This window comes from Haliotis rufescens, unplaced genomic scaffold (assembly GCF_023055435.1).
Source record: "Haliotis rufescens isolate VD_foot unplaced genomic scaffold, xgHalRufe1.0.p SCAF_26, whole genome shotgun sequence".
NCBI lineage: Eukaryota > Metazoa > Mollusca > Gastropoda > Lepetellida > Haliotidae > Haliotis > Haliotis rufescens.
Window position 1 is genome coordinate 5491755 of NW_025963957.1, and position 27710 is coordinate 5519464.

At 42.5% G+C, this 27710-nt stretch overlaps 1 protein-coding gene across 1 annotated transcript; it reads left to right on the forward strand.

The window, feature by feature from the left end:
• Positions 1–1306: 1306 nt before the first annotated feature.
• On the forward strand, positions 1307–27710 carry LOC124147376 (probable beta-D-xylosidase 2). The gene is made up of 12 exons (XM_046518076.2): positions 1307–1629; positions 2260–2419; positions 4004–4174; positions 5743–5834; positions 9491–9705; positions 12934–13196; positions 14278–14497; positions 15603–15692; positions 19575–19783; positions 21890–22093; positions 24562–24736; positions 26688–27710. The coding sequence occupies exons 1-12, from the start codon at positions 1307–1309 to the stop codon at positions 26783–26785; spliced, it is 2220 nt and encodes a 739-aa protein (XP_046374032.2). The 3' UTR covers positions 26786–27710.

Consider the following 27710-nt stretch of genomic DNA (forward strand, 5'->3'; position numbering starts at 1 on the left):
ATTCCTGTCAGCTTAATATTGGAGGAAAGCCCGAAGGGATGCAGATTTCAGACGTTTACCTCTTCGGTGAAACCCACAAGCACGGGTATGGAAAACCTAGAAGCATAATCGGGGCTAACCGGGATTCGAACCCACAATCATAGGTTTCTGGCGTGCCCAAGGGACGCAACTCTGCACAGCGAATCGCGGCGCCTTAGACGACTGGACCACCCGTGTCCGTGCCGCCTCCCGGATATAACATGAACAGTACGGGTAAAGAAAAGAGAGATTTCTTATGATGAAATTGCTTAATGATGAGAATGTGCTATCTAATTTGTCATGCCGTGGATATTTATGTGCTTACTTGGAAACAATAAGTCGAATCGATGTGCTTGATGAATTATGAGAATCCATTTAATAAAAGGGTAACAGACAGGGTACTAGCTGTGCTCTCAATTGCGAACGTTGTTCTTATAAACTGTATGGGTTATGGGATGTAGGGGTTTGGGGAGGATTCCGTTTGATTCAACATCTGTTTGAAAGCGAACGATCAAAACGTATTGTTGTCAATGGTAATGGCACGTTTGAGCTAATGTTCGTTGTGTTCTATCTGTTCTCCACCTGTGTTCTCGTAACAAGTTCACGACTTTAAAGCAGATTTTGGCCATTCTGCCCAAGCAGTGCACTTATATAGGCATAATTGTTATTTGGCGTTCAGATATTTTACAAATCGATGTCTGAAAAATCATGAAATCACATCAAATATGACTTTGGATACGTCGGTTATCCAGGTAAGGCAGCCAAAACATTATCTTCTGGAATAAATCGCAAATTGAAAGCAAAACCTGTTTGTTTGAAAAACGTACATAATTAACCTTGCTAAGATCGAGTTGTTTGATTGCACAGGCTATATATAACAGTGAGAGACATGTAAGAGATGCTATGACACTGCTGAAACGTTGAGTCTCACTATGGTCTGCGTTGATGGAGTTGTTTGCTTATAATATTTCAGCATACTCCATTCCGAGGTCCAAGCACTTCTGCCAAACTAGTTAATATAGCTAAGTTACTACCGTCCAAAATAGTTACCTTGATATATGTTTTATTTCTTGTGGAACGTTCTTGCAGATGAACTTTTTGTTCTCACATTTTTTATGCTTCTTTTTTCTCTGGTAATCTGTATAGTGCACTCAGTTGAACGAAATACATTTGTTTTCAAATAAGATGTCACTTCGGAACATTATTGTTTCACGCTGAGATGTGAATGAAGCAAACGAAGTGTCGTAGAATCTCATTATAACGTGACTTTTATCACGTGACCATCAAAATGGCGGCGCCCACAACAATAATATTTTCATCCTTCGTCATCGGTTTGATAACACCGCTACAAGCCATTTATCCATTCAGAAACACGTCCTTGTCGATAGATGAGCGTGTTGCAGATCTCATTAACCGACTGTCACTGGATGAGATTGCCGAGCAAATGGCGGGCGCGGGGGGAGGAGGCATGCACGGTGGCGAACCTTCCCCAGCAATACCTCGCTTGGGTATTGGGAAGTTCGTGTGGTCAGTTGAATGCCTGAGGGGCGACGGCATGGCAGGAAATGCAACATCTTTCCCGCAAGCCTTAGGTCTCGCAGCTTCATTTAAGTGAGATTATTGATTTTTACATTCTGATAAAGTGTTACATCTTTCAAATAAATATTAGTGAGTGAGTTGGATTTAACGCTGCTTTTAACAGTATTCCAGTCATATCACAGCGTGTCAGCTTAATGTGGGAGGAAAGCCCGAAGTGATGCAGGTCTCAGATGTTTACCACTTCGGTGGAACCCACGAGCATGGTTATGGTGTTGACAAACCTAGAAACATAATTGGGGCGAACCGGGATTTGAACCCACAATCATAGGTTTCTGGCGTGCCCAAGGGACGCAACTCTGCACAGCGAATCGCGGCGCCTTAGACGACTGGGCCACCCGTGTCCCCCAAGTAAATATTACATAAATACTATATAGGCCTTTGGAGCTAAGCATGAAGATCGAGTGCACATTGAGCAGTTGTCCGGGGTAATAATGAACCACTTTGAGCATGACGATTTGGCACATTATAAATAATCACCTTATCATGATCACATATAATAGCGTCCACCAACATGGGAAGCCAACATGCAATGATGTATAAATACTTGTAAAAATGGCATTAAACACAAATCGCTCACAAGCCCGCTGGCCAAAGTCCCTGTTTAATTATATGAAATAACATTTAATTATTCTGTATTGGCAGCCGGGAGATAATCTATAAAGTAGCCACTGCCACAGCCGCTGAAGTAAGGGCTAAAAACAATGACTTTGTGAAGCGAGGAATATTTCACGACCACACTGGCCTAGGCTGCTTCAGTCCTGTTATCAACATCATGAGACACCCCTTGTGGGGCAGGAACCAGGTGTGGTAATGCAGGGATTTACATTGATCATGTTCATAGATTGTTTTATCATTTTTAAGGCATTGGTGGTAAAAACATTTATTTATGCAGTTATAGAAAATGTGAACCCAATTTGTATTTTGGTTTAGGTTAGGTCCAAGTTATCCTATGCTTGTAAGTATGCTTGTTGTAAGTGACAGCAAAAACAATGTTTGCTATACCGGTAAGACATGCACCATTGCAACCTGTTACTGAAAAATGCAACCTAATATTAATGTCCACATGTTTTCACTAAGCCTTAATTGTCCACACAACATTGACACTACCTGACAAATCCTGTGTTATGTGTAATTTGTTATATATCTGTCACAGTTTGGCATTGTATCTTGACTGTGTGTCATTGTATCTTGACAATGTGTCGTTGTATCTTGACAGTGTGCCATTGTATCTTGACAGTGTGCCATTGTATCTTGACAGTGTGTCATTGTATCTAAACAGTTTGCCATTTTATCTTGACAGTTTGTCATTGTACCTTGACAGTATGTCATTGTATCTTGACAGTGTGTCATTGTATCTTGACAGTGTATCTTGACAGTGTGTCATTATATCTTGACAGTGTTTCATTGTATCTTGACAGTGTGTCATTGTATCTTGACAGTGTCATTGTATCTTGACAGTGTGTCATTGTATCTTGACAGTATGACATTGTATCTTGACAGTGTGTCATTGTATCTTGACAGTGTGTCATTGTATCTTGACAGTATGACATTGTATCTTGACAGTGTGTCATTGTATCTTGACAGTGTGTCGTATTTTGACAGTATGACATTGTATCTTGACAGTGTGTCATTGTATCTTGACAGTGTGTCATTGTATCTTGCCTGTGTTTTATTATATTTTAACAGTGTGTCCTTGTTTCTTGACAGTGTGTTGTAACTTGACAACACATGAGGTGTCTCCTTCGGCAAGTTACTTTGTTATATATGCCTCTGTTCACTTTGCAGCAAAATTGGTACTGTGATGGTAATGTGAAGGCAGCTTGGGTTTTATACTCCCCAGGGAGCTGAGAATGAAAAAATCTATTGCAATTTGTGATTGGTTACTGACATTTGCTGCAGAATTGGGGCCGAATATCGCCCTTGGAGCAGGTCTAGGTACATCCCTGTACACATGTTCCATCATACTAAAATATACGACATTATACATATGTATTCAGTTACAGTGTACAACCCAGGCATCAACCCCGATGTATCGAGACCTGATCAGAGGCCAATGTACGGCCTCAAGTCTGCAGCAAATATCCAAATTGGAATTAAGAGTTTGTCAGTTTGTGTTATTAAAGCCACAAGTAATGTTATGACTGTAGAGGTGTCTTGTGTTTCACTGATGGCAGGAATCATAAAGAGGAACAGGATTTAGTTTACATTGGTGCATTGAATGCAAAAATACCTTTGAACTTAAGAAAACGAGAACTGTAACAAAATTCACTTTTGAATATTAAAAAAAAAATAATCCCAAATTGCCTGCCAAGGGCACTGAGTTTGGGATCCTAGATAAATCCTGGAGTACATCATTTTTAATTTATTTATGAATGTGACTTTTCAGGAAACCTATGGTGAGGACCCATATCTGACTGGTGACTTGGCAGCATGGTTTGTCCGCGGCCTGCAAGGATCGCACCCTCGGTACCTGGCTACAGCTGCCACCTGCAAACACTTCGCTGCCTATGATGGGCCTGAAGACCTCCCTGTAGGGAGAGAGAGTTTTAATGCCAAGGTATTCAGTAATATAACTTGTATGTCCAGAGCTCCAGATTGGCTGCATATTTGCGTAAAATATGCAAAATATGTCGCCATTACTTACTTAATTTTGACCTGTTTGCATACAAATTTATGAAAAATCCCAATATTAAAACATCCCATTTAGTCATTACCAATGTATCCGACCGCCTCCAAAGTCTTGTGGTGGCTAAAGTGCGTCTGCCTGGAGAGGCCAAAATGAGTTTGCATTTGTTTACACTGCATAAAAAATGATAATTCAACCAATGCCTTGAAATTACTAATTAATACAATAACTAAATAAGACTACATTCTCGAATCCTGGTATCCTGCCCAAAAGGACCGCCTCCGTGGTCTAGTGGTAGAGCGTCCGCCCAGAGAGATGAAGGTCTGGGGTTCGATCCCCGGCAGCGTCATACCAAAAGACGTTAAAAGATGGTTCTTATTGTTACCCTGCCTGGCGCTCAGCATTAAGGGGCTTAAACAAGGACTGGTTGGCTTGGAGTCGGTATGCTGTCTCTGAGTGGGGTTTTCCTGTTAAACTGCGGCATGGTATCTCAGTGAGCAAGCACTATAAATCGGCATCAGTCCGGACTAGTACAAGCAGCCACACCACATACACGTGCATGCACGTTGCTATATAAGTGCAATAATCTTGGACGCGAAGTTAAACCCAATTTCACCTCACCTCACCATGTATCCTTTTCAACTTGCATACCTGTATTTCTTTACTTACTGATTGAATGCAGGTATCACATGTAAATGTACTTTTGTGTACTGATTTATTAATGTATAAACACGTCGGTACGTCTCACGTATTGTTGATTAGACATGTATATCAGTGTTGTGACTTTTTGCAACATGTTACACACAGTGTCTGAAATAACTCCCTGTCCCCCTGCCCGTGGCTGGTGACTTTTCTGTCGGGCTGCATGAACTTCTCCTCCACCTGCCCGAGTGTCTGGCAGATAATTTTAAGACTGTTTATGTTTTCAATCTTATTATGACTCCTTGTAGATTATCATGTAATTGTTTGCATTATTTCAACTGAATCAAGATGTGGTTTGTCTTAGTGTTTGCGATGTTTCAATATTTATAATGCATGAATGCGGGCAGGTCTTCGCCCTCAAGGGGCGGTCGGGTAGCCTAGTGGTTAAAGCGTTCGCTCGTCACGCCGAAGACCCGGGTTCGATTCCCGACATGGGTACAATGTGTGAAGCCCATTTCTGGTGTCCCCCGCCGCGATATTGCTGGAATATTGTTAAAAGCGGGGTAAAACCACACTCACTCACTCACTCACTCTTCGCCCTCAATACTGGTACACAATGTGTGTAACATCTTGCATGAACTCACAACACCAATACACATGTCTGATTAACAATGTGTAGTGGTAGCGACCTGTAAGATCTGATTTTGATGAGATTGTGACACAGGTTATCCTCTACTTATCAGTCATAGGTTTTACTCCTTTTACCTTTCACATCCTAACACTAAATTACTTGAATCCTAATAAATCTACATGATATATGCATATATAAAGAAGCATATCTCGTTACTTATGACCAGGTTTCTGAGTTTGACTTGCGGACAACGTTCCTACCGCAGTTCAAGTCTTGTCTGAAGGCGGGGGCGTCCGGTGTGATGTGCAGCTATAACAGGTAGGCCTGCTATCCTTCATATCATGCACTAGACAGCATGTATGCAACACTTTGATCAACAGATTTGAATAACTAGAGACAAAAGCCATCAGAAAATAAAATCATTTTTAATGATAAGTAATAAAATTCATTTGGTCTCTTGTCACTGCTAACCCCTATAAGTGAGTGAGTGAGTATGGTTTTACCCCGCTTTTAGCAATATTCCAGCAATATCACAGCGGGGTACACCAGAAATGGGCTTAACTCATTGTACCCATGTCAGGGAATTGAACCCGGGTCTTCGGCATGATGGCAAAAGCTTTAACAACTAGGCTACCCGACCGCCTTCCCCCCCCCCCCCCCAACACACACACACACACCTATAAAGTGAACTAGCCTTCTCTGGCTGAAGGAGACCCCCATGAAGATCTGATAAGAATTGGTCTTCAGCACCATGTTTGTCGTGAGAGGCCACTAACCGGATCGAGTGGTCAGGCTCACTAACTTGGTTGACGCATGTCATAATATCTCATTTGTGTAGATTGATGCTCATGTTGTCAATCATTGGATTATCTGGTCACAGACTTGATTATTTACAGACCCTCATCGTATGGCTAGAATATTGCTGAGTGCGGCATTAAACAACAAACAAACAAACAAAAGTCTGGATGAAGGAGATACAAGTACACGGACCTGTAAACATGTCATTTCAACATCATCCTGCCAACAGAGTATACATATATTTCTTCCAGCAAGATTGACTACAAAACAGAAATGATATTGATCTAAACAACATTATTCTTTTTTCTTTTCCTCCCGATCGTTAACGAAATATCTGTAATTCATTAAATATAATCATCTCCAAGTATGGTAAGATATTGTTTGCGTGGCTTGAAATATGAAGTGTGAAATTAAACGCTGTTCAAGTGTCAACACTTAGACAACAGAAACTCAAGGAAACCTGAGAATCCATTAATCAACATTTTGTTCCCTATCCTATGTGTTTACTGCAAACTGTGATACTCCTCAAAAAGGCTCTCCAGTGCCAAGTTGCTGCAATGTAATGTGATTTCCTTTTTGGATGGATAAGACCTGTATGTGAACACACAAAGCCATTTAGAAAGTGGTCAAATGTAACAAATGTTATATTTGGGATAACTTATATCAGCGAGCTTCTTGAAGAGTACGTGCCTGGGAGATCTCTCAGATCAAGCTGCCAGTCCCTACTCTCTGTGCCTAGTGTTAGAACGGCGACTTTTGGAGGTCGGAGTTTCACCAAAGTTGCCCCTGAGCTATGGAATAGGCTGCCATTGGATATTAGGAACATTGACAGTCCTACTTTATTCCGATCAAGACTCAAAACCTATCTTTTCACCAAATCTTTCTTAGAGTATTGAGGATTTGTGTTTTCCTAGCTGTGTAATGTCTCTTTTTTTGTGTAGACTCAAATGAAGAGCTTTTGAGCAGTTCTTCGAACTGGATACCAGCGCTTTATAAATCTGTAGTTATTATTATTATTATAATAACACTTTCTTAGTAAAGTACAGATTCTCGTACTTTTTTGGGGTTGCGTCCCGTCCGGGATTCAAACCCACACTGCCAGAGTGAGGCACCCAATCCCCATCACAAAAAAGTCAGCGATCTAACCCACTCAGCCACCGAGGCTTCCACAAAAATGAAAGTCCGACAACTGGTAGTCAAGATCACATACTTTGTGTACCCCGCTGACAAGTGTAAATTGGCACAGCTCACATGGCCGAAAGCTATGAACAAACAATACCATTTAGTATCTGTACTTTGCTAAGAAATATAACATTTGTTACACAAGACCAATATGGATTCTATTTTATTGTTAATGAAAAGTTTATCAGTTAGCCTATCATATGACATGTAGTTTATGAGGTTGTGATCCAATACGCTGAGACATGAAAACTCCACTCCACATTAAGTAGCTTTATTCAACCATCAAACAAGAAACCCTACTTGACATTTGCAGTAAACTTGAGATGTGTAACTTAACAATGCCTAGAGGACTGTTGTGAAGATGGTGGTCTCAGGTCCAGGGCCAATCTCCTTTAGGCTAAACAAAATAATAGTCTTGGTTCTCAGTCACCACCCGCATCATCATTAAGTCCTCCATGCATTTCATTTTTTATTTCCATTTTAAAAAAATAAAAAATTCTTAAAAATACATAAAAGATATACAATCCAAGATAGCACACAGTTACTTCCCTTTACATGTGCACTGCTCTACTGCACATCTTGTGTTATGGTCATGGCAGCAATAGGAGTTTGTATGCTTGTTTATGTAGGGAGGCCCTTTCCCAGGTTGATGGAACACAACTGTTATGAACAAGCAACAACAAAAAAAACACCACCTGCTCGCGCTATATTTTCAAAAGTCATTGCCTATGAACCAATTCTGTTTTTTAAGCCTTATTGAGGGGAGTATGTCTCTACTCTCTTAAACACCACGGAGCAATAGGTTTGTTTCAAGTCCTGTTCAAATCACTTGATACTGAAATAAAACTGGATTGGAGGGTCACTGTGTGCAAGTGTAAGCAAGGATTATATCCAGCCTAAATATTATCCTGGGGGAAGTTTTACACTAGAGTATAGTATAGGGTAGAATTAAACACACTGGTATGGGTTCAAATTCACTTGGGAGAATCATCCTGACACTAGAGAATTTCATCCCTTGGATAAAAAATAGGGTAGGATAATATTCACTCTTGCACAAGCAGAGCCCATCTATATCGATATGGTCTTTCATAAGCTTACTGATAATGCTATCAACAAATTCTTGCTCAGGGATCGATTTTGCTGCCCAAGCTGCACCAGCGCAGGTATTCCATCGCTAGTGCAGGAAACTTGTATTGCCAGGAAGCACCCTGTGCAGGTAACATTTCCCACCACAGCAGTTATATTGGATAAAGGTGGAAAACTGATTCTTTTTAAATTCGCTGCAAATCTTTTTGAATCCAGGAAACAAATGTTTTATGAAATTAGTGAAATACAAAGGTCTGAATGCAGTGACCTTGCAGGACTAATACCGTACAATTACCACTAGAACAGTCACTCATGAGGTTACAATCACATCAAACAGACTCTTTGAAACTTCTTTTTGTGGTTGTTTACTGGATATCATGATGTGAAAAGCCATATACAGATTTCCCAAAAATAAAATACTGGAGCACATTGTCAAGTTTAGGTTCTCTTTGAATTTATTTAAATACCGGTACTCAAAATAACTCAAAATACAGTGTTTCATGTTTTGATAAACTGGTGCAGCCAGTATTTTGGTTGTGCAACCTGATTAATTTACTTGGTTGCGCCTGCATGGTGCAGGTGGTAAAACAGAATGAAATCGAACCCTGTTGCTTGGCCTTGATTGCTCTGTGATATAACTGAAACCTTTAGGACTTATCCTCTCATTACTCCTGGGTTGAGCTTCCATTGTAATAATAATGATAATGACAACAACAACAACAATAATACATAATATTAGTATTTGTAAATCGCCTCTCATCCAGAGGTTTTCCTTTCTCAAGAGCCCTCAGTCACATGCTCCTTTGGAGAGGATAGTCTTGAGTGAGAATGTGATGTGTCCATTCTACATCTGTATCTTTTGTTGGCCCGAGTCACACCCAAATGAAACAATCCCACATTGTGTTCAGCGTGAACGGCATCCCTGCGTGTTTGAGCAAGTACCTGCTGACGGATGTGTTGAGGACTGACTGGGGTTTCCCCGGCTACGTGGTGAGTGACGCGGGGGCGCTGGAGTTCTCCATCCAGTTCCACCACTACCTCCCGACCTACCCCGACACAGCTGCAGCCGCCGTCCAGGCCGGACTCAACCTGGAGCTGGCACCGGATCACTACAACACTACAGGTATCTGTAACACTAGGTCTTGCAGGGGCGGATCCACAATGTTTTAGAGGTGGAGGTTGGGTGTGGGGTTCACAGTGAGACTTTAAGCATTTGATGATTGTGGATGAATCTAGTAATGGGTATATGATACTACTACTCATAGGGGATTTTCAAAATGTGTGTGTGGGTGGAATCAATCCCCACTAAAAAAAACACCCGACCCCCTTGGACCCCCGACCATGTCAGTCTAAGGTGTATCAGGACAACTGCCTGCTGGAAAACTTTTAAATAATGTGTTCACTTTTGTAGTTTTTTAGAATAAACATGTATTGGCGGGGTTGAATGTGGATGAGTTGTATATTTCCCTGAATATGTATGTATGATGCAAATTCATATAACCCACAATCCACCACCCACAGTCAGCACGTACATCACTATTTACCCCTCATAATCCACAATGCAATCCACATCTCACACCCTACAATCCACACCCTACAATCCACACCCCACAATCCACCACCAACAGTCAGCACGTACATCACTATTTACACTTCATCATCCACAATGCAATCCACATCTCACACCCTACAATCCACACCCTACAATCCACACCCCACAATCCACGCCCACAATCCACACCCTACAATCCACATCCTACAATCCACACCCAACAATCCACGCCCCACAATCCACACCCTACAATCCACACCCCACAATCCACACCCTTCAATCCACAACCAAAAATCCATGCCCCCAATACACACCCTACAATCCACACCCCACTATCCACATCCCACAATCCACACCCAACAATCCACACCCTACAATCCATAACCTACAATCCACACCCCACAATCCACACCCAACAATCCATGCCCCCAATACACACCCTACAATCCACCCCCCACAATCCACACCCTACAATCCACACCCCACTATCCACACCCCACAATCCACACCCTACAATCCACACCCCACAATCCACACACCACAATCCACACACCACAATCCACACACCACAATCCACACACCACAATCCACACACCACATTCTACACCCCACAATCCACACACCACAATCCACACACCACATTCTACACCCCACAATCCACACCCCACAATCCACACACCACAATCCACACACCACAATCCACACCCCACAATCCACACCCCACAATCCACACCCCACAATCCACACCCTACAATCCACACCCCACAATCCACACACCACAATCCACACCCCACAATCCACACCCCACAATCCACACACCACAATCCACACACCACAATCTCCACCCCACAATCCACACCCCACAATCCACACACCACAATCCACACACCACATTCTACACCCCACAATCCACACACCACAATCCATACCCCACAATCCACACCCCACAATCCACACCCCACAATCCACACCCCACAATCCACACACCACAATCCACACACCACAATCTCCACCCCACAATCCGCACCCCACAGTCCACACACCACAATCCACACACCACATTCTACACCCCACAATCCACACACCACAATCCACACCCCACAATCCACACCCCACAATCCACACACCACAATCCACACACCACAATCCATACCCCACAATCCACACCCCACAATCCAAACACCACAATCCACACCCCACAATCCACACCCCACAATCCACACACCACAATCTCCACCCCACAATCCACACCCTACAATCCACACCCCACAATCCACCACCAACAGTCAGCACGTACATCACTATTTACACTTCATCATCCACAATGCAATCCACATCTCACACCCTACAATCCACACCCTACAATCCACACCCCACAATCCACGCCCACAATCCACACCCTACAATCCACATCCTACAATCCACACCCAACAATCCACGCCCCACAATCCACACCCTACAATCCACACCCCACAATCCACACCCTTCAATCCACAACCAAAAATCCATGCCCCCAATACACACCCTACAATCCACACCCCACTATCCACATCCCACAATCCACACCCAACAATCCACACCCTACAATCCATAACCTACAATCCACACCCCACAATCCACACCCAACAATCCATGCCCCCAATACACACCCTACAATCCACCCCCCACAATCCACACCCTACAATCCACACCCCACTATCCACACCCCACAATCCACACCCTACAATCCACACCCCACAATCCACACACCACAATCCACACACCACAATCCACACACCACAATCCACACACCACAATCCACACACCACATTCTACACCCCACAATCCACACACCACAATCCACACACCACATTCTACACCCCACAATCCACACCCCACAATCCACACACCACAATCCACACACCACAATCCACACCCCACAATCCACACCCCACAATCCACACCCCACAATCCACACCCTACAATCCACACCCCACAATCCACACACCACAATCCACACCCCACAATCCACACCCCACAATCCACACACCACAATCCACACACCACAATCTCCACCCCACAATCCACACACCACAATCCACACACCACAATCCACACACCACATTCTACACCCCACAATCCACACACCACAATCCATACCCCACAATCCACACCCCACAATCCACACCCCACAATCCACACCCCACAATCCACACACCACAATCCACACACCACAATCTCCACCCCACAATCCGCACCCCACAGTCCACACACCACAATCCACACACCACATTCTACACCCCACAATCCACACACCACAATCCACACCCCACAATCCACACCCCACAATCCACACACCACAATCCACACACCACAATCCATACCCCACAATCCACACCCCACAATCCAAACACCACAATCCACACCCCACAATCCACACCCCACAATCCACACACCACAATCTCCACCCCACAATCCACACCCCACAATCCACACACCACAATCCACACACCACAATCTACACCCCACAATCCACACACCACAATCTACACACCACAATCCACACACCACAATCCACACACCACAATCCACACACCAACTGGAATAATGTTAAAAGCGGCGTTAAACCCAACTCACTCACTCACTCATTACACACACCCACAATCTTCCACCACAATCCAATCCTCATTCCCCAATCCAATTCCAATTTGGACCCCACTTCCCTTTGGATTGCAAATTTGGTCCCTTGCACTGGCGACCTCATAAATAGATTCCACGTCTGTGTTTTCTATATCTAGTTGTGACACATGATGTTTGCAGTGTACAGGGCAATCCCTGCAGCAGTGGAGAGGGGTCAGTTGTCAGAGAGTCTGGTCAGGGAAAGGGTCAAGCCAGTGTTTGCCACCCGGCTGAGACTGGGGGAGTTCGACCCACCCTCTTTGAACCCCTACACCCAGTACAACCTGTCCCTCATCCAGAGCCCAGAACACCAGGAACTGTCTCTCCAAGCTGCTATACAGTCCCTAGTGTTGCTGAAGAATGATGGGATCTTACCTCTCAAGAAGAAGCTGAAGACACTGGCAGTGAGTCTTCTCAGGTCCCCAGTACAGCACGCTTGTCTCCCTTGGGGTTCGAAGAAAGACAGACTATATAGGTCCCCAGTACACTCTCCCTATGAAGATTCCAGGGCAGCATATTGGTCACCAGTACCCCCCACTTGTCCCACACCTTTTGGGATTCCAGGGCAGAGCAAAGGGCCCCAGTACCCAATACTTGTCTCCCTGTGGAGATTCCAGGGCAGAGCATAGGGCCCCAGTTCCCAATACTTGTCTCCCTGTGGGGATTCCAGGACATGATATTATTGATACACAATGTTGCAAGCTTACTGTTTGAATGGCATTCTAGGATTTGGAAAATTCGCAAGGGATACGATGACATGCATCGACCAAGCCAGCGAGCCTGACCACCCAATTCCATTAGTCGACACTTAAGACAAGCATAGTCACTTTTGGCGCCAAGCATGGGTTGCTGAAGGTCTATTCTACCCCGGATCTTCACAGGTCCCTCAGACAAGTACAGTAAACTACGTTTATAACGAACACGCTTACAATGAACTGACAGATATAACAAACTTATTTTTTTGTCACGGCCATTTGCTGCATATATGCTTATAACGAACTAGGGTTATAACAAACTAAAATTAGTGGCCCTTTGAGTCGTGCACATGACTTTACAAAAATATGCAGTTGATCAGGATCACTCTGTTTTAATGGAAAAGGATTGTAATATTTCTTGTTGACCTGTCCCAGTCAGCATTCAGACGTTGGCCCAACGTTGGCAATGGTTGGCAATGTCACAGTCGGATTTCATATGTTGGCCCAGCGTTGTTACTACTACAGGTATCATTTCGGAATTTATATTCGAGGGAAGCTACTCCAAATTGACAGGTTCTGATAGAGGGGCTTTGTGTTTTTGCACCTCTCTTAGAGCAGATACCCAATGTTGGACCAACGATATTTAGCCAACGTTGGACCAACATAAGTGATGATGTTGGACCAACATCTGACTGTTATTATGTAAATGTTTGTGACATTTGCATGTTTGACGGCATGTTTACTCTATAACTATTGTCTTATTAAGAAAATGATGTATTGTTTACCCCAGCTAATTGGCCCCATGGCAAACACGACAAGTCAGATAATGGGAGACTACTCTGCTGATGTGGAGGAGAGGTACATATCTACTGTGTTGGATGGCATCGCCCTGAGTGAGATGATGCGGTACTCGGCGGGATGTGACGACACGTGGTGCCGGGAGTACAGGGCAGCGGAGGTCATTCAGGCTGTGTCTTCTACTGATGCTACAGTCCTCTGTCTTGGTACAGGTGGGGTAATATTAGCAGCTTCTTGGAGCAAGACCTTTCAAGAGCAGATCCATCATTTCCAAAAAGGAGGGGTACAAAATATCCACTTCCTCTCTCAGATAATTTCACTGCCTACAACATCATACATTTGGTTTTCCTAGCGGGGGGAGGGGTCCGGACCCCATGGAATATAATGCTTTTTCCTCACCAATGTCAAACAACTTTATGATGTTGACATTGGTGTGAAGTAAACTGAACTCTCATTGGCCTGAATACTCTCTGATTTCCCTCTTACTGGAATAGTGTTCGTATCTAAGCAACTACATCCAATAGTGGTTGTATGTAAGCGACTACACTCCAAAGTGGTTGTATGTAAGCGACTACACTCCAAAGTGGTTGTATCTGAGCGACTACACTCCAAAGTGGTTGTATCTGAGCGACTACACTCCAAAGTGGTTGTATCTGAGCGACTTCACTCCAGAGTGGTTGTATGTAAGCGACTACACTCCAAAGTGGTTGTATCTGAGCGACTACACTCCAGAGTGGTTGTATGTAAGCGACTACACTCCAAAGTGGTTGTATCTGAGCGACTACACTCCAGAGTGGTTGTATGTAAGCTACTACACTCCAAAGTGGTTGTATCTGAGCGACTTCACTCCAGAGTGGTTGTATGTAAGCGAATACACTCCAAAGTGGTCGTATCTGAGAGACTACACTCCAGAGTGGTCGTATCTGAGTGACTACACTCCAAAGTGGTTGTATCTGAGCGACTACGCTCCAGAGTGGTTGTATGTAAGCGACTACACTCCAGAGTGGTTGTATGTAAGCTACTACACTCCAAAGTGGTCGTATCTGAGCGACTTCACTCCAGAGTGGTTGTATGTAAGCGAATACACTCCAAAGTGGTCGTATCTGAGAGACTACACTCCAGAGTGGTCGTATCTGAGTGACTACACTCCAAAGTGGTTGTATCTGAGCGACTACGCTCCAGAGTGGTTGTATGTAAGCGACCATACACCCAACAGTGGTAATATTTCAGCCACTACACCTAATAGTGGTCATATATATAAGCCATTTGTTTGCTTACAACCAAACCAGAGAGGCATGAGTTGTTGAACATTTCCAGGCCAGGCAGTCGAGACAGAAAACTTTGATAGAGTGGATATGCTGCTCCCAGGGAAACAGAAGGACTTGTTGCAAGATGTCATCAAGTATTGTGAGTATTTAATTATCATATTTTTCTGATATGAAAAGCAGGCCCTCAATTAGGGCTGTGACAACGTTGTTTGCAGGGGGACTAGACTTGAGGTAATTGATAGTCCTAGCAAATGCATTTGAACTTTTCTGTACTTTGAAATAATGACATGAGGCCTGAAACCTGAAAATACTTTTGCATGTATGAGGTGTCACCAAAGAAAGTGGTAATTAGAATCTGTTTTATCAGTGGAACTGTGATCCAACAATTAAAATAATAATGGCCAGGACCCTGTTCCACAAGGTGATCCTACGCTATTACTGTCGTAAGTCTTGGTTAAAGTTTAGAAGTTACGATCACCTTAGTGCTACGATGATCTTAACCTGTGTTATTCACTGTACACTTGCGTCTGTACTTTTGTGGTCTGTGTCATCATCTATCTTTGCCACTTATTACACTGTTCGTCACGATATGGCTGAAATGTTGCCAATGTGACGTTAAAGTTTAACTCACTCACTCACTCAATTATTACACTGAACATCCATTGTAATGCCTACATTGTTTTTGAAACCCCATGAATGGCTTCTCCAGAGTACACAGAGGGATTGAAAAGGCCTTGCAATTAAGAGTTTGCCTTGAAAAGACCTTAAAGCATATTTTCCTTGAAAGGGCCTTGAATTAACCCGAACTATGCATCAATACAAACCATCTTACCGAAGGGCGTTGACTGACTATAAAAGTCCAGTTTCCACCCTTGCCAAACTAGGCTGGAATTTCCAGGCTCGTTCATAGCGCCCCCAGTGACTGTTACAAGTTATGTCCCTTCTATACCCTTCCTATTGACCTATCATATTCCATCTCTCATGTTACTTGCAACTGTTTCAAACAAAATGGCGGCGTAGTCAAGACGATCTGATCGATAATCAAGATCTATATTGTAATAAAATGGCCTTACCTCGAGAAGTGCATCAAATTACTTGAGCACCTTGATGAAAAACCTGAAAAGATTTGCAAAATATCTGTCACTGCCCAGTTGCTTTGTAAATCCTGCAGTTGACCGAAATCTGCACGTTGAAATCCATGTTGTCTACGAACCTGATGTCTTGTTACGTTACACGAATTTGATTGGACTATGCATAGACTGGTTAGTGCAGCCAAAATGTTACTCCGGAATTCCAGCCTAGTTCGGCAAGCGTGGAAACGCCCTTACCTCAGTCTTTCACACTTAAGTATATTATAAAAAGGACAAGATAGGGCAAGAGCCTCCTGGAATTGTCCATTTTTAAAGTTGACAACTTTGAAATATTGGTATAAAAATTGGTATCTGGTAGCCTTCAATGGTTCTTACACCTCTAAGTTATTGACAGGCATGATCAAGTACATTAGCTGGAATGAGTGATGAAGGTGGACTTTTCAGGACTTTTCAGATCAGCAAGTTTATGACCCAAGATGAAAATGACCTTGTTTGTTATGAAAATTAAGAACAAATGATTCAGGGTGCTGATTCACCTGAAAAAATAAATAAATTTCAAATTATGAAATAAAAGTACAGTGATGGGATACAAAATGAATTGGACCATAGTATCAGGATCTATATCATATTGCAACCCCACCATTTTGTAACACCTCCAACACGAAGATCACTCAGCGAATGGGAATCTGGAATCCTATTAGAATAGCCATCAGATCTCCAGATCAGCTGCATTATTTCCAAAGGAAAACTTTAAGTACCCAATGTAAATATTAGCATGTGAGTAAACTCTCAATGGCTTTGGAAATTATTTGGAGATCTGAGCCATGGATATTGCAGCACAACATTGCGGCATCAGTTTGTCTGATTTTGTGTCTGTCTGTCCTACTGAAAGTGTTATTGATTGATGGCTTAATTGATTGAAAATAGCCACTTATTCTTCACAGGCTGTGCTAATATTATTTTAGGTAATTGACCAGAGAACTTAGTAACACAGAGGTGCGAGTCTTTGTCATTCTCAAGGGGCGCGGTGAAGGGGTTCAGTAATACCGCAAGGGGATTAGAGGACTCTGTGTGGGGGGAGCACTGTAGTGTAGTGTCATCGGCATTAGTGGCGTTGAGAATTGATTACAGTTAACAAGAGTTCGATCATGTAATTAACTGTGAAAACATCTTTGGAAGATGATCAGCTGTAGCCGATCCATCATCAATGCTTCACATGCTTGGGTATTCACATAACATGCCGCCATCCCGTCATGCGTATGACCAAGTCGTGACCGTGGGCCCATGGAGAGAGAAGCCACAGAGTGCTCAGACCAACACGTGCTCGGATGACACAGACAATATTTCTGATGCAACATGTGTCATGGACTCGAGTCTGGACCAGACATCATGTCTGGTTTGACATCATGAGCATCGATCCACGCAATTGGGATACGATGACATGCTTCAACCAAGTCAGCAAGCCTGACCACCTGATTCCGTTAGTTGCCTCTTACGACAAGCATTATCACCTCTTACGGCAAGCATGGGTTACTGAAGACCTTTTCTACCCTGGGTCTTCACGGGTCCTGTGGTTATGTACTAGGGCTCGGATGAGTCCAAATTTACGACCCGGGTTCTCGAGTTGCAATTATTAACTATATGCCTACTTGTTACAGGTCTCTAAAGTTGTGTACATTGTTTTACCAGAGTCTGGCAAAGACTATTTATATAGTAACATGTGCACGTATAAACAATCTGGCCATGCATACACTGAAGTTTATTGACGTTATATCTTTATTCAGAAATATAAAACTCACAAGGAATGCATGCATGGTTAGAAAGAAATGCAAACATGAGTGACTGTAGTGTAACCATGGAGTTGGAGTGAATTTTTGTCAATCACCATAATATCACATGACTAACTATGGGTCCGGGTAGTCCTGAAGATACCCAAGTCCTCTTAGTATCCATCCGACCTGAGTACCCAAATTACCCCTACCAGCCCTATTATGCATTGCCAGAGTTCCAGATAAATTTTTGAGCAATAGAGTTTTTACTCTAGGTTTCTATTATAATTGGGTTATTACATTTTTCATTTGGTAACCAATATTTTTTCACTCCTCTATTCATCAATGTATCGGGCATTTCCCAAAATTAGTCAAGATTTAGAAAAAATAAGAAATAATGTTTTGGACTGTTCTAAATAAAAAGGCTTGACCCAGGAAGTAAATTAGCTCGTAATTGTGTTTTGGAAATTAGCTACGTTGTAAGCATGCTGAAAAGGCTTCATTGGGAATTTACATGTGCTGTTTTTATACATTTGAGTTTTTCATTTAATGCATGAGTTTCTGTACGCAAGTTAATTGAAAGTAATTGGGGTTTTAATATTTTTGGGGGTATATTACTCAACTGATTTTTCATAGTGGTGTGTTTGTCTGGAACATATCTCTAAAACTAATAGGTATTCTATCATGACACTTTGCACACACAAAACCCTGGTTGTCAAATGGTGCCTTTTGTTATTTAGGGATTTTTGGAATTTATATTTTTTCTGTTTCCATGGCAACATGTTTCATTTTGAATCTGTTCATAGTAATGTGTACCTGACATAAAAAATGGTTAGTTCTGAATCCCAATTCCATGGTATATTTTTGATAGCCCAATAAATATTCTTGTATACGAAACAACAAATTACAGTCCGTTTTTTTTTTTCGGGGCCGGGGGATTTGTCATCTTCTGGTGACTCTTGTTTTAGATTTCTATGAGATTCTTTTGGTATTCTAGGGATAGCTAAGTGCCCTGTTGACCATGTTTTTAATAAGAGAAGATTGTGTGTCACTGAAGCCTGACATAGACCTGACCTGAATTATCTGCTAGGAACGAATAATAATCATTTGGTGATTACTTTGATTTTCGTTTACTTTGATTTTCGCTTACTTTGATTTCAGCGAAAGGTCCAGTAATCCTGCTACTGTTCTCAGGAGGTCCTCTTGATATCCGTCTGGCCGTCAGTTCTGCTAAAGTGGCCGCCATCTTGCAATGCTTTTTCCCAGCTCAAGCTACTGGCAAAGCTCTGCAGAGTGTGTTGACTTTGAGTGACTCCTACAGCAACCCTGCAGGGAGATTACCGTTCACATGGTATGCCTCTCAACAGCAGGTATGATATGGACTCACCTTTTGGAATGAATTATTTTTTAGGGAACAATTAGCCGGTCTGCCCACCCATCCAACCACTCCATGAACCATACATCCACCTTCCTTCCATCCATCATCCATCCATCCACCTGCCCATCCATCAATCCACCATCCATCCATCCACCATCCAACCACCTGAAAAACCCATCCAACTATTCCATGATCCATCCACCATCCTTCCATCCATCAACCTATCCATCAACCCATCCACCAATCAATCCATCCAACCATCCATCCACCTGCCCACCCATCCAACCACTCCATGATCCATCCATCCATCCATCAACCTATCCATCAACCCATCCACCAATCAATCCATCCATCCATCCATCATCCACCTGCCCACCCATCCATCCAAAACCCATCCACCCACCAATGAATCCATCTATCCACCTGTCCATCCACCATCCATCCATCAACCTGCCCACCCATTCATCCACCTGCCCCTCCATGCATCCATCATCCATCCATCCATCCATCCACCCATCCATACCCGTACCCTGTGGCCAATTACCTATTGTAGCCTATTCAGCTATCGTATCTGTATTTCCTTCCAGATCTGTGGTAAACAGAACAAATACAGGCATTATGCAGAACATGACCTTTGACTGCAGTAAATAAAAGCACTGCATCTTCTGGCTGATTGCAACTTAGACAGATAACACTCGTGTGAGATTGTGCATCAAGACACACATTTTGGGATGCGCGTGCATACAGATGCAATTATCACCTGAAACTGTGGTTGAAGTAGAATGTGTTTTGAATGTCATTTCGTTTGTTTAAGATACCCAATAGACAGAACCCGAGGGAGCAAACATATGCGGAATACCCATTGAAAAATATGTATACCCTATTTATGAAATAAAATGACAAGTAGGAGTTGTTTATCGTACAATAAAACACTCAAATGTTTAATTTTAATTTAATTTTGATAAACAACGACTACGAGTCGTATTTTCTTATATGAGATATCAACATTATGTACTGCCTCTTTAAGGATGTTGATAAAATGTACATGCTCTAAAAATAGTTACCTTATTTCAAATAATGATGATTCACTGAATACATCTGACCTTAGCAATGTTGGACAAGTCCATTTTGTGAACAGGTGGGTTAAGTTCTTACGTTGATTATCTGTACCTTTTCTCCTAATACCGATTGTCATATCTCGCCCACTTTTGGATGCAGTCTTTTGGCTATTGTGTTTACCTGCGTACCCTACATCTATGTGGAACAACTTACCAGACACTTCCCTCTAAAAAATAACGGCGTCCCATATATGACGTCATCAAGTTGTGAGCGCATATTCAAATGTCTAGAAATGACATCATGCTAGAACAATGTTTTATAAACCACACTTCATTTTTCATTGCTCTTTGTGATTTGGCTTGTAGCTGTTTTATATATATGCATAATGTGGGAGTGAGAGGTTTTTAGCTGCTTTGGACTGTATTTCAGTCTCAGCATGTCAGTTTTAATGAGGTGATGCAGGTCTTAGATATTTACCATTTTGGTGAAATCCAAGAGCATGCTATGGCGCTGACAAAACAAGCATCATAATTAGAGTGAATCTTTCATTTGAACTCATGATCGTTAGATTTTGATGTATCTCAGTAATGTAACTCAAGTCCTCATGATTTCTTCCTAGCCATATATATATATATATATATACAGGTGGCCATGTCGTCTATGGTGCAGAATCTGTGCAGACTTGCACTCCTTGGGCATACAGAAACTTGTGGTCTTGGGTTCGAATCCCAGATTAACCTTCATTATGCTTGCATCTCCCAGGTGTAGCCCACTGGTTAAAGTGTTCAATTGTCATGTTGGAGACTGGATTCAATTCCCCACATGGATACAATGTGTGAAGCCCATATCTGGTGTCCCCCATCGTGATATTGCTGGAATATTGCTAAAAGCGGCATAAAAACATACTCGCCCCCTCCCTCCCTCCCTCCCTCCCTCCCTCACTCACTCACTCACTCACTCAATCAATCAGACTATATTGGATGGTACAATAAAAGTAAACACAGATTGAAGTTTCATAAAATATCTCTTTTCCTACCAGGTCCCCAAGATGACAGACTACTCTATGAAGAACAAAACTTATCGCTACTTCACCGGGGAGCCTTTGTTCCCCTTCGGCTACGGCTTGTCCTATTCCAAGTTCAAGTACACTGACTTCCACATACAGCCAGTGAAGGTGAAGGTCGGGGAGAGCGTCACCATCACCTTCAAAGTGACGAATCTGGGACCACATGATGGGGATGAGGTAAGAAGAACTGATTGTAGTGTTGGGGTTAGACTAGGATGTACCTTGCAAGTCCAATCACTAGTCACATTTCAAATCAAGTGTGATGGCATCCTTGTTAGGGAGCAGTCATTTATTATAGGGTGGATGGGTTAGAGAGAATGAGGGTCGGGTCATCCAAAAATATGCATAGGAGGGTCATAAAAATGTAATACACATATTTGGGGAGGATCATGTAATAAAATGGACATTTTATAATAAAATATAAAGTGTCTTTGTATTTTGTCTTTTTAGGGAAGGTCATGAAAGAAATTACAAGGCCATGGGAAGGGAAGCCTAAGTATGACAGCATTAGGGGAGGGTCATTATTTTCAGTCAATTAGTGAATCAAAAACCTCTAGCTCACGCACCACTGTAATAAGTGACTGGTCCCTAAGTAGTGTATGTTAAGAATATAAATTACATTTTAGAAGCCTTTAGCGCGTCCTCCCCCCATTAGCTTGGTATTGCCGGATGAAGGTGAGTTTATGGCGGTCTGGTTGCAGTAATGGGTAGGGCTGGGACGAGTCCAAATTCACTACCCACCGCCCAATTACCTGACCCTAACCGGGTACCCGCTGTAGGTCTCAAGAGATAGGAACAAAACGTTTTACCGTACTTCTGTCAAAATAAGTTTAGGTTCGCGTATAAACCGATCTGGTCATGCATACACTGAAGTTGGCTGAAGTTATATCATTATGCAAACATATAAAGTCAGAAGGAATGTGTGTACAGTCAGAAAAAAATGTGAACATTAGTGACTTGAAGTGTAACCACAGAGTTCTAGATAATTTTTGCCGTTAAACAATATATCACATGACTAACCACGGGTCCGGGTAGTCCTGTGGGTACCCGGGTCCTACTCACTACCCACCCAACCCCAGTTCCCGAGTTCCCGAGTTCCCGAGTAACCCGTCCCAGCCTCACTAATGGGTCATAATGTCAAGGTTGATTTTACGTGAGACAACAGTAATTAAGTGCCAAGTCATGATGAGGGCTTGCAACATTATTTTGTGAGGGACAGATTATCATTAATTTATGAGTAGGTGGTTTTACATAATACACATTCTAGGAAAAGGTATGAAAAATATGATTTTCCTGATCTCAAGTGGAGACACTGTTCAGTTTTATTTTTGTTTGTTTGTTTGTTTGTTGTTTAATACTACGCTCAGCACTATTCCTATCATTTGACGGCAGTCTGTAAATAATCAAATCTCAACCAGACAATCCAGTGATTGACATCATGAGCATCGATCCACGCAATTGTGATACGATGACGTGCATCAACCAAGTCAGCGAGCCTGACCACCTGATCCCATTAGTCGCCTCTTACGATAAGCATTGTTGCCTTTTCTGCAAGCATGGTCTTTACGGGTCCACTGTTCCGTCAGTCACAAGATTTGTAATATGAACAATTAATGACGTCACTCCCGCCAACTTGGGAAACAAGGAAAGGATGGAGCATTTGGTGCCAACTAGCCCATGAGATGGAGCAAAAATTAGGATGCTCAGTTCAACCTGTGTTTGTGCCACTGTGGGTAATACATTGCAGATGATGTTTTTCCCTATTTGGATACGGAGGCAGATAACCATGATATCATCCTGGGAGACCTAACATGAGGATTGGTTGGTCACAGTGTGCTGTCTTGTTCATTTTATGTTATCTTACCCAGGATATCCATCATATCGAACGACCATATTAGTTGCTGGGTAAAGCTTGCAGCAATTTATTTTTTCCATTAATTTCTTAAGCAAATTATTTCTTTCCAATAATTTTTATGAACAATTTTTATTTTAAAACAATCTTAGGTTCCAATCGGTCCATTTTTTGTTACACTGTAGGTGTCAGTTTGGATGTGGACATCTTCCTGAGTCAAGGGAGTTGCTTGACTGTAAAAGTCCAGTTTCCACCCTTGCCGAACTAGGTTGCAATTATGGACAAATGTGTCTATACATAGTCCAATCAAAATCGCTTAACCAAATCGACATCCTGTTCGTAAACAACAATGGGCAGACTTTTGCACGATTTGCAAACGATATGTACCGTCAACCAGGCGTCAACCAGATATTTTTTTCAAATCTTTTCTTATTTTTAATTAAGGTGCTCACGTGATTTGATGCACTTCGCAAAGTAAGACCGGTTTTATTACAATACATATCTTGATCATCCATCAGATTGTCTTGACTGGGCGCTGCAAGTTTGTTTGAAGCAAATGCAAGTGATATGAGAGGTGAAATCTGTGTGGTCAATAGGAGGGGCATAGAAGGGACATAACTTGTAATCGCCACTGGTTGCGCTATGATCGAGCACAGAAATTCCGGCCTAGTTCGGCAAGGGTGGAAACTGGATGTTTAGAGTCAGTTAACTCCCTTGCCTCAGGAAGATGGGATGTGGATCAGTAGCGCTCTAGTTTGTTTCACAGGCATCATGTCAGTTTTTCCCTTTTCAGGTGGTGCAGGTGTATATGTCCTGGCATAACTCCTCTGTGTCTGCACCTCACATACAGCTGGTGGCATTTGATAGGATCCACTTGAAAAACAGGCAGACAGTCAGCCAGAAGTACACAGTCACTCCAGAACAGATGGCTGTATGGGTGACAGAGAAGGGGTTTGTGGTTGAGCCAGGTGGGTAGATAGTCATTTCAGAATAGATGGCTGTGTGAGGATTTCAGAACAGATGGCTGTGTGAGGATTTCAGAACAGATGGCTGTGTGAGGATTTCAGAATAGATGGCTGTGTGTGGATTTCAGAATAGATGGCTGTGTGAGGATTTCAGAACAGATGGCTGTGTGAGGATTTCAGAATAGATGGCTGTGTGTGGATTTCAGAACAGATGGCTGTTTGAGGATTTCAGAATAGATGGCTGTGTGAGGATTTCAGAATAGATGGCTGTGTGAGGATTTCAGAATAGATGGCTGTGTGAGGATTTCAGAATAGATGGCTGTGTGAGGATTTCAGAATAGATGACTGTGTGAGGATTTCAGAATAGATGGCTGTGTGAGGATTTCAGAATAGATGGCTGTGTGAGGTATTCGGAAGAGATGGCTGTGTGTGGATTTCAGAATAGATGGCTGTGTGTGGATTTCAGAATAGATGGCTGTGTGTGGATTTCAGAATAGATGGCTGTGTGAGGATTTCAGAAGAGATGGCTGTGTGTGGATTTCAGATCAGATAGCTGTGTGAGGATTTCAGAATAGATGACTGGGAGGATTTCAGAATAGATGACTGTTGGAGGATTTCAGAATAGATGACTGTGTGAGGATTTCAGATCAGATAGCTGTGTGAGGATTTCAGAATGGATGACTGTGTGAGGATTTCAGAACAGATGACTGTGGGAGGATTTCAGATCAGATAGCTGTGTGAGGATTTCAGAATAGATGACTGTGGGAGGATTTCAGAATAGATGGCTGTGGGAGGATTTCAGAATAGATGGCTGTGTGTGGATTTCAGAATAGATGGCTGTGTGAGGATTTCAGAACAGATGGCTGTGTGTGGATTTCAGAACAGATGGCTGTGTGAGGATTTCAGAATAGATGGCTGTGTGAGGATTTCAGAATAGATGGCTGTGTGAGGATTTCAGAATAGATGGCTGTGTGAGGATTTCAGAATAGATGGCTGTGTGAGGATTTCAGAATAGATGGCTGTGTGAGGATTTCAGAATAGATAGCTGTGTGAGGTATTCAGAATAGATGGCTGTGTGTGGATTTCAGAATAGATGGCTGTGTGTGGATTTCAGAATAGATGGCTGTGTGTGGATTTCAGAATAGATGGCTGTGTGAGGATTTCAGAATAGATGGCTGTGTGTGGATTTCAGAATAGATGGCTGTGTGAGGATTTCAGAATAGATGGCTGTGTGTGGATTTCAGAATAGATGGCTGTGTGAGGATTTCAGAACAGATGGCTGTGTGTGGATTTCAGAACAGATGGCTGTGTGAGGATTTCAGAATAGATGGCTGTGTGAGGATTTCAGAATAGATGGCTGTGTGTGGATTTCAGAACAGATGGCTGTGGGAGGATTTCAGAATAGATGGCTGTGTGTGGATTTCAGAATAGATGACTGTGTGAGGATTTCAGAACAGATGACTGTGTGAGGATTTCAGATCAGATAGCTGTGTGAGGATTTCAGAATAGATGACTGGGAGGATTTCAGAATAGATGACTGTGGGAGGATTTCAGAATAGATGGCTGTGTGAGGATTTCAGAATGGATGACTGTGTGAGGATTTCAGAACAGATGACTGGGAGGATTTCAGATCAGATAGCTGTGTGAGGATTTCAGAATAGATGACTGTGTGAGGATTTCAGAATAGATGACTGTGGGAGGATTTCAGAATAGATGGCTGTGGGAGGATTTCAGAATAGATGGCTGTGGGAGGATTTCAGAATAGACGGCTGTGTGAGGATTTCAGAATAGAGGGCTGTGTGAGGATTTCAGAATAGATGGCTGTGTGAGGATTTCAGAATAGATAGCTGTGTGAGGATTTCAGAACAGATGGCTGTGTGTTTCAAAGACTGATATTGATAACACACAAACATTCCTAGATATGTCCATGGCCAATCGCCCTGTTATGTTCTAGGTGAGATGACACTGTACACGGGGCCTATACCAGCCACGCTTCCAAGGCAGGGAGTCCGGTCTCCCCTGTTGGAGGGGAGCTTCACAGTGTACAGATGATGTTCTGTGTGATCAGCATGATCAAGAGCTTAGGAATATATCAGGTTTACCCTTCTTTGAAAGAACAGTGAGCTCAACAACCCGGCCTTAGGAATAAATCAGGGTTCCCTTCTTTGAAAAGATAGTTAGCTCAACAATCCAGGTTTAGAAATATATCAGGGTTACCCTTCTTTGAAAAGATAGTGAGCTCAACAATCTGGGTTTAGGAATAGATCAGGGTTCCCTTCTTTGAAAAGATAGTGAGCTCAACAATCCAGGTTTAGGAATATATCAGGGTTCCCTTCTTTGAAAAGATAGTGAGCTCAACAATCCAGGTTTAGGAATATATCAGGGTTACCCTTCTTTGAAAAGATAGTGAGCTCAACAATCAAGGTTTAGGAATAGATCAGGGTTACCCTTCATTAAAAGGGTAGTGAGCTCAACAATCCGGGTTTAGCATTACCCTTCATAGAAATGGTATGGACTGGCTGATTCTATCTGTGATATTTATATGAAGAGGGAGGTTACATTCTTTAATTATTTTGTAAAGCACATCTCTCCCCATCAGTGTATGTAGTCAACATGCTTTTCAGGATATGTCATAGTTTCCTACTCTGGGATGCTCACGTCATGTCATGCTCACGTCATGTCATGCTCACGTCATGTCATGCTCACGTCATGTTCACGTCATGTCATGCTCACGTCATGTCATGCTCACGTCATGTCATGCTCACACACCAGATTATTCATGCATTTATTTACCATAAACAGTAAACTGATAGTCACTTTTCTCACACTTGATGTATTGGTGATGGTGACTTTCAGTCATAATCGACTGATGTCTATTACTATTGGTGAACAATTTTACATCATGGATGTGTAGTTTCTGTATGTATATTTTGGTCATATTTCATCACTGTGTAAATAAACCAAGATTTTTTCATGA